At 41.8% G+C, this 8,454-nt stretch overlaps 1 protein-coding gene across 1 annotated transcript; it reads left to right on the forward strand.

The window, feature by feature from the left end:
- Nucleotides 1-975: 975 nt before the first annotated feature.
- LOC102846781 (olfactory receptor 2A14-like) lies at nucleotides 976-5,467 on the forward strand. Its single transcript, XM_006887267.1, has 2 exons — nucleotides 976-1,898; nucleotides 5,386-5,467. Exons 1-2 carry the CDS (start codon nucleotides 976-978, stop codon nucleotides 5,465-5,467), a joined length of 1,005 nt encoding a protein of 334 aa, XP_006887329.1.
- The last annotated feature ends 2,987 nt before the right edge of the window (nucleotides 5,468-8,454 follow it).

An 8,454-nucleotide genomic window follows, 5' to 3' on the forward strand; every position in this document is an offset into this window, starting at 1 on the left:
GAAGTCTTCCAGACTTAAGACATTTACTCTAAGGTGAACCTCATTTCCAAAGTTCCAGGTACCACTACAGTAAGGCTCTCAAAAAAATAGCCATCTATATAAACTTACACACACATTTGATTTAAAGACAGACTGAGATATAGAACTCATTCATAATCCAGAGATTGCCTGTATATAATGTGGTATTTTCACATTTTCTAAATCATAGAATATCTATTTTTATAGATAATATCATAGCTGTTAAGTGATACATAAGTGTGTGTGTGTGTGTGTGTGTATGATATCATTTGTAATGAATATTAGTGTGCTATTTCTCAACCATAAGGATTATTTATATGTTTATCTTCTTCACAACTTTAGCTGTTGGGAAGGTTGTTTTATATTAGGTCTCAAAGTTTCAAGAGATAGCCATGTCCTATTATTTTAAAAATCACAGTATGTTCAGGCAAGGCCAATAGAGAGTGATTGTTTATAGAATGCTTCTACAGCTTGTTTTTGTTGTTTACTGTCAAGTTGGAATCAACTCATAACTGACCCGCCAGTAGGTTTTCAGAGGAAGTAAATTGTGCTGGAGTAGATTTTCCAATTACTGCCCACAGAAAAATTGGTGAAATTGAACGATGTACCTTTGGGTTGGAAGTGCAACTCCTTACCCCTAAACCATCAGAACTTCTTTTATAGTGTAAGTCATCAAATTTGCATTATATGAGGTTAAGAATATTGCAGAAATGTATAACACAATGTGCATCTTAATTTTATTATTTCATTGAACAAAGAAGCATTTTCTCATTTTTATGACCACATTGAGTTAGATTGATGAAATATTTAAAAATAAGTATAGAAAATCCGTTCACAAGTTCATTGGTGAACACTCTCTTCTCCCGACATGAAGTAACGTTGTACATCTTTCTGATTGCTCTTCAGCTCTGACTTCCACGTTGCAGTTGTGTTCCCATCCATTTTCACCATATGAACATGAAAGGCAACCAGACGTGGATCTCAGAGGTCACCCTGCTGGGATTCCAGGTGGACCCAGCCCTGGAATATTTCCTCTTTGTGCTCTTCTCGCTGTTCTATGCCTTCACTCTGCTGGGGAATGGGACCATCCTGGGGCTCATCTGTCTGGACCCCAGACTACACACCCCCATGTACTTCTTCCTCTCCCACCTGGCGGTTCTTGACATGTCCTATGCTACCAACAATGTTCCCAAGATGCTGGCAAACTTCCTTAGCAAGAAACAAACTATTCTTTTCGCCCCATGCATAATGCAGACTTTTCTGTATCTGGCTTTTGCTGACACTGAATGTCTGATTTTGGTTGCCATGTCCTACGACAGGTACGTGGCCATCTGCCACCCGCTACGATACACTGTCATCATGAGCTGGAGGGTGTGTACTGTCCTCACCATCATTTCCTGGGCATTTAGCTTCCTCCTGGCCCTTGTCCATACGGTCCTCCTTCTGCAGCTGCCCTTCTGTGGACCCCACGAGATCAACCACTTCTTCTGTGAAATCCTCTCTGTCCTCAGGCTGGCCTGTGCTGATACCTCACTGAACCTTGTGGTCATCTTTGCATCCTGTGTGTTAGTCTTAGTGGGGCCCCTCTGCCTGGTGCTGGTCTCCTACACCCGCATCCTCGTCGCCATCCTGAGGATCCAGTCTGGGGAGGGGCGCAGAAAGGCCTTCTCCACCTGCTCCTCCCACCTCTGCGTGGTGGGGCTCTTCTTTGGCAGTGCCATCGTCATGTACATGGCCCCCAAGTCCAGCCACCCCGAGGAGCAGCAGAAGGTCCTTTCCCTGTTCTACAGCCTTTTCAACCCCATGCTGAACCCCCTGATCTACAGCCTGAGGAACGCAGAGGTGAAGGGCGCCCTCCGGAGAGCACTGCACAAGGAAAGGCCAGCATGAGAGCCATAGCAAAGAGCCACACGATGAGGAGACCTCTGACTGTGGTAGTTATGCTCCTGATGTCCTTGCCCTGACCTCTATGTCCAGATGAGGCATGAGGGATGAATTTCCTAAGGACTATAGATTAAGATAAGAATAAAGACAGGAATTGTGGGGAATTTCGAGTGTGGATGAAGGTGGTAATTATGTTTCATTTATTGGGTTATAATTTTGGAGATTAGAGGGCATATACATCACAGTTTTCTTCAACAATGCTACTTCTACCACACTGGCCATCACCTCTTTAACCTTGACTGTTCAGTTTTCCATTAATAATCAGGATTTTAACTTGACCAGATTTGAAAAATCTTACTCATGTTTCTTATTAAATTGATTTGATTGTATCAAAACCAAGTTTTTTTTATTGCTTTTAAAATTTCCTCTTATATTCCCTGGATTGAGCAGCACTTGTTCAACAACTCAGAGTTCCTGCTCTGTGAGAGTGAAGAGTAGATCAGATGCAGCCCCAGGTGTGCTCATGAGTCTATGCCGGAAAATTTGGAGGAGAGCTGCCTGGCTAACCGATTGGAAAAGATCTATATCTATCCCATTCCCAAGAAAAGTGATCCAAGAGAATGTCATTAATATCACATGCAAGCAAAATACTGCTGAAGATCATTAAAAAATGTCTAGAACAGTTCCGAAATAGTGAACTGCCAGAAGTTCAAACGGGGTTTAAAAGAGGCTGTGGCCAGGGATACTATTGCTGATGTCAGAAGGATCCTGGCTGAAAAGAAAAAGTACCAGAAGAATGTTTATGGCTGGTTGTTGTTTTTTGTTTTTGCTTGTTTGTTTGTTTATTTTTTTTACTGTGTAAAGGCATTTGACTGTGTTTATCATAACAAGTTATGACTAACTTTGAGAAAAATGAGAATCCCAGAGCACTTAAATGTGCTCACTTGAAACCTATGCCTAGTCTAGGAAGCTGTTGTGTGAGCAGAGCAAAGGAACACCACTACACGATTTAAAATTAAGAAGGAAATATGTCAGGGTTGTGTTCAACCTGTATGCTGAAAAAATTCTTTGAGAAGCTGGATTCTGTGAAGAGAAATATGGCATCAGGATCAGGAGACTCATCAATAACCTGCATTATACAGATGACACTACTCTTCCTGCCTGCAGTCAGGAAATAAGGAGACGTATTGCACTGGGACAGTCTACAGTTAGGGACCTCTCCAAATTATTGAGAAGTCCTCTGTACTTTCAGCAAGCAAGGTCGTGTCATCTGCATAATGCAGTAGTGAACATCCCATTGATGTCAGTTTGAGGACTAAAATGCTTCTAATTCAGGTTTTGGTCTTTCCAATCACTTGCTGTGCATCTGAGAGCTGGACAGTGGATAAGGGTGACAGAAGAATTGATGCCTTTGAGCTGTGGTGTTGGAGAAGAGGGCTGAACATCCCATGGCCAGCCAAAAGAACAAACAAATAGTGTTTGAGAAAGTGCAGCCAGAGTGCTTTTTGGAGGCAAGGATGATGAGGCTTCACCTCACCTACCTCGGGCATTTTCCTGGGAGGGGCTATTCCCTGGAGAGAGACATGATGCTCAGAAAGACAGCGGGTCAATGAAGGAGAGGAAGACCCTCAATCAGGTGACTGCCACAATGGACTCTAATGTGTCAGGAGGTGTGAAGGTGACACAGGCTAGGACAGGGTTCAGCTCTGTTGTTCAGAGGGTCATTAAGGGTCAGCTTGATGGCATCTAACAATAAGAACTACTCTGTAAGAAATCCTTTGAAGCTGTTTTCATGAGACACTGTTGAATACGATTCAATTCCACTTTAAGTATAATAAAAGGCAATATTTAGATGGCTCCATCCTCACAATAGTGGGTACAGTTGAATCATTGTTGGCCCACTGACTAGTTGAAGTCCACCAGTAGCTCTGTGGTAGAAAGATGGGACGTGTCTGCCCTTGTAATTCTTACCGCTGAAACTTGCAGGAGAGCCAGCCGTGAGTTGGCTCCAACCCCATGTCAATGAGTTTTAACTGTTTTTGGACAGAAGACCCTTTTAAAGCTTAAAAATTGCTCTTTCTTCCTCCTATACACAAAACTCATAAAAAATGGACCAATGGCCTAAATGTGAAAAAAGAAACGAAGTTCTTCAGAGAAAATGTAGTAGTTATGAGGCTGTGGGAGCCAGTCTTCATAACAGATCATCTGGAAAGAGAACAAAATTTGGGCAGGAGAAGAGACAATAGCACAATAAGCCTTTATTTAGGTTAATCACCTCTGTACATTAAGATCATTTATCACGAGAAAATGTTGGGGAAGGATATATATCCTTCAAGCCAAATATATTGTCAATCAGTCCATCTGAACTGCCCTACCGGGCTTATGTGGTTATATTGCTGACATTTATCATGTTAGAAACGAAATGTGAAAATGTGTTTTTATTTTGGATGTTTTTTTAAAAAGCACTTTATATATAAATATACGTATTTATAAGTGTGTGTGTGTGTGTGTGTGTGTGTGTGTGTGCATGTACGTATGTATGTATTAGGTGATTTAAAAGAGTGAGAAAGTAACAGCAAGAGAGCCCATGCTCTGGTGGTCTAGTGGTAAGAAGCTGCTCTGCAATCCCGAAGGCACACAGTTCAAGTCCACCAGCTGCTCCACAAGAAAATGATGGGCAGTCTCCTCCAGTGCAATTAGCTGCCTCTGACAATGCTCAGTCAGCTATGAGTTGGTTCAACAATACACACGTATATACACAACATTGCTTACAAAACACCTATTCTAAAATAAAAATTACAGCGCAAAAATCGCATTGCTTTACATTTTTGCAACATACCTTACTGTTTGCTTTAACAGAAAACCATTTCAGCAGGAAAAAAAAGCTGAATTTTCTGATCTTTTTCTATATTTACTATGTGATATGGTCACATGTCATGTAGGCTCCTGGATCCCACTACATCCCCATGAAATAATGACAGTGAAAGGAGTGTCTTGATACTATTATGAACCTAAATTTGACCTCATTGAACTTTTGAGTTGGCTTCAGGATTCACAGAGGAACCTGCAGCGTCCTTAAAAACCTCTAATTATCTGTCAAATGAGAACAACAATTGGGTAAAATTATGTCTGTGTCAGAGAGTTGCCATATTTTCTGAAATGTGGAAGGACCCAGTACTTGTGACCATTGTCTCTTATATCCTTCATCACTCGCCCGTTACAGCAGACGGAGGCACTGTGGCTTCAGGAGGCTCGATTCTATGCAGCGTTATCATAACAAGGTGCCAAGGGAATGCCCATCTTAACCTTCAGGAATATTGTGGGCAAGGATGAATTAGTACAAGTTCAAGCATGGAAATGGCTTGGGTGTTGTAATCTGTTCCATCTTTCCTGGGTTTCTGACCCTTGAGTTAACAGGAAATCAGCATGGATTCAGTCTGACCTCAGCATCTGCCTGCCTGTTCCCTAATCTTTTCCCTCAAGAACAATCAGAACACTTTTCAGTCTCCTTCAGAGAGAATGTTCAGGATGCTTTTTCCCCTTTAGGGAAAAGATGAGTAAGTGAGAATTTGAATTCTCTGTAGAGACTCAAGAATGTGTTTACTCCACAAATTCTAAAAGTACAGTTTGGCTCAGGAGGCTCTTTGAAGAGCCAAATTTAGTCAATGCACACTTGTCTGGGATTTTATCCTCTGAGATTTCTAGAAAACCAAACTCCAAACTGTCTACAGTCAAGCAGACAGTAACTCACGGTGACCCTTCATCAGACCTCCAAGACTGTCGTGCTTAATTCGAAGGCACTTCCTGCCATTCTCTGATGGGGCATTAGTGACTTTGAACCCTCAGAGAGGCGTGTGGCCTTTGGACTACACCTTCACCCCTCCTGGAGGTCCTTGTCTCCCCTCTGTGGACTTTACTCCAGGTCAGTCTGATTCCTGAGAGCAAGTCCAGTGTTCATGTTTCTTTATTTAGAAGGCAGTGGTTTTCATTACAAGCAGGTGAAATAAGACAGGACAGAAGAGAGGATCACCATGGCTACATGAAGAGGATGCTCTTTTTGGGTGACCTATCTGAGACCCCTAGGTGGCCCTCACCCTATGGAGCGTGGATACTTTCTTCTGTGATGGGGATTTCTTTGTCTCTCTTTACATGTCTCCCCCTCAGTTTTATGTGCTTAGGTGGTGATGGTCCAAGCTAATACACCACAGTTTACGAGAGAAGGGGCACAGGAAATTACTAACTTCATAACGACTCTATTCTCTGGGTAAAGATCTGAGATCACAACATTTATGAAAGTATATAACTCAGCCTAATTGACGACATCGCTGTCCAGAGAAATGTCTTGCCAATGAAAAATTTCAGTAGTAGTTGCAGTAAAGTATTTTCCTTGGTTGAGACAGTATATGAAGAATGAAGGGGCACTTGAAAATTGTGACTGTAGGCATCACTAAGATGGTACACAGCAGTGGAGACCACAGTTCATCTTTAACTAGCACTTTGGCTTGTCCTAAGTCCTCCTTTCTGCCTTCTAGAACCTGTGATTTGTACTTGAATAAATACAACTTCTTACAGAACTTTTACTATTCAGCAAATAATAAGGGTTTATAAAGAAATGTTTGTCAGGAAAAAAAATATTTATATGGCCACAAGAGAATGTTTATGCAACATATCCCAGGAAGAATGTGTGTGTGTGTGTGTGTGTGTGTGTGTGTGTGTGTGTGCGTGTGTGTGTGTGTGTGTGTGTGTGTGTGTGTGTGTGCGCGCGCGCGCATAGATATTTCTGAAATTTGCTTTCTGGATTGGTTTCCGTAAGTCTAAGTTGGAAGATGACTCATTTCCCCTTGCTGAGCTTTAACGTACTAGAAGAATTAGCACTGTGACTGCAGCTTCGAACTTGAAAGACCAGCTGCGATTGTGCGGATGGGGCAGGGCTTGATGAAGTTTTTATTTGTTGCACTGAGGGTCGCTAAGTCAGAATTGACTCCACCACACCCAAAACCAGCAACAACATTGTCACAGGCATACACGTAACGCCAAGCCCATGACTGTGCTCACACGCTCCCTTACCCAGTTTTATATCGGACACTTACCTTTTCTCAGGAGGTTGGAAAAGTTGCTATTTTTGTTTTATACCCTGTGTTTGCTGGCTCAAGAGATATTTCCTCTTTTGAGAAAACACTTCATTTTTTCCCCGTACAGAACAGCTTGGTTTTTTCTTTGACTGAAAAAAATGTTTCCCTGGAGTTATTTCCTACAGTAACTGTTGAAAGTTATCATCTTATTCTGACAATTACTAATATCTGGAATATGTTTTATTCCTTTTACATTTTCCCATCAGAAAATTGACTAGAGTAAGTATCTATTTTGTTGAGCACAGTTGAGGAGAGAAAACAAAGCTCCCAAGCTGAGCTATAGGATTTCTAGATGGAGAGACACACACGGCGACCAGAAACCTGCATTCAGCGCTGCTGTTTTATTTCATGGACTCTGCTGAAAAGGGCTATGGAATTTAAACACTAAGATGTGCTGATTTATGTCATTATATTTTCACTTGCTTCCTTGCCACTGAATGTTGATGATGAAGAAAAACTAACGAATAATCAATGCCTTCGAATTGTGGGATTAGAGAAGGGTGTTTACTATGTCACGGACCACACAAAGAATGAGCGAATCTGTCCTGGAGGAAGTACAACAGGGTGCTGCTGAGCGGTAAGGGTGGTGCAGCTTCATTGGACGTACTTTGGTCATGTTGTCAGGAAGGGTTAGACACCATGCTAGGGACGTTAGAGAGTCAGGGGGAAAGAGGAAGACCCTGCACAAGACAGACTGACGCAGTGACTGTCCTCGTGGGCTTGAGAATCACGGAGATTGTGAGAAGGTGCAAGATGTCAAGGTTTCAATGTTGTTCATGGGTTGACTCTGAGTTGCCACTGACTAGACAGCACCTAACAACAACAAGACAATCACAAGGGGAAAACTGCAGCGGCACCGCTGAGATATCCTCTCAGTGCTCTTCTGCCATAGCTGCTTAAAGTAATTGATCCCATCTTCAGTCCTGATTTGTTTATTTTTAACATTAACTTGGTGGCAGTGAAAATGAAAGGGGTTTTTGAGTCAGACACAAAGATAACTGAATGAGAAAGTCAAGATAAAATGATCCTTCTGGCTAGCCGGCATTTGTAATATCTCACAGGATGTTATGGTTCAGGATTTGGAGATTCAACGTGTTTAAAACACTATTCATTGAATCCAATATATCTTAGAATCTTGCACATAACTGATACTGCTGTTTTCTGGTTTACACACTTTGGAAACAGTCTTAAATTATAGCAAAAATTAAGGCCACAAACCTAATGTCCATTTTCAGAAAATCATTGTAAATAAAATTGTATTCAAGAGAATGAAAGGATCTAAGCTTTTGCCTCTTGAGTTTGAGTGAAAAGCTACTGTCCATGTGCTCTGTCCATTACCACATGCTATATCCTTTACCATGTGCTTTAAAGCCACTGTCTGTGGGCTCTGCCCTTTACCAGGCTTATTGTTTGCAAGTTT

The sequence above is a fragment of the Elephantulus edwardii genome, unplaced genomic scaffold (genome assembly GCF_000299155.1).
Source record: "Elephantulus edwardii isolate Elephantulus edwardi_28Jun2011 unplaced genomic scaffold, EleEdw1.0 scaffold00055, whole genome shotgun sequence".
NCBI classification, from domain to species: domain Eukaryota; kingdom Metazoa; phylum Chordata; class Mammalia; order Macroscelidea; family Macroscelididae; genus Elephantulus; species Elephantulus edwardii.

Coding starts and splice junctions, on each gene's coding strand:
- LOC102846781 (XM_006887267.1), top strand. CDS start 976: ATGAAAGGCAACCAGACGTGGATCTCAGAGGTCACCCTGCTGGGATTC. Junction 1,899..5,385: donor AGAGCACTGCACAAGGAAAG/GCCAGCATGAGA, acceptor TTTTCCCTCAAG/AACAATCAGAACACTTTTCA.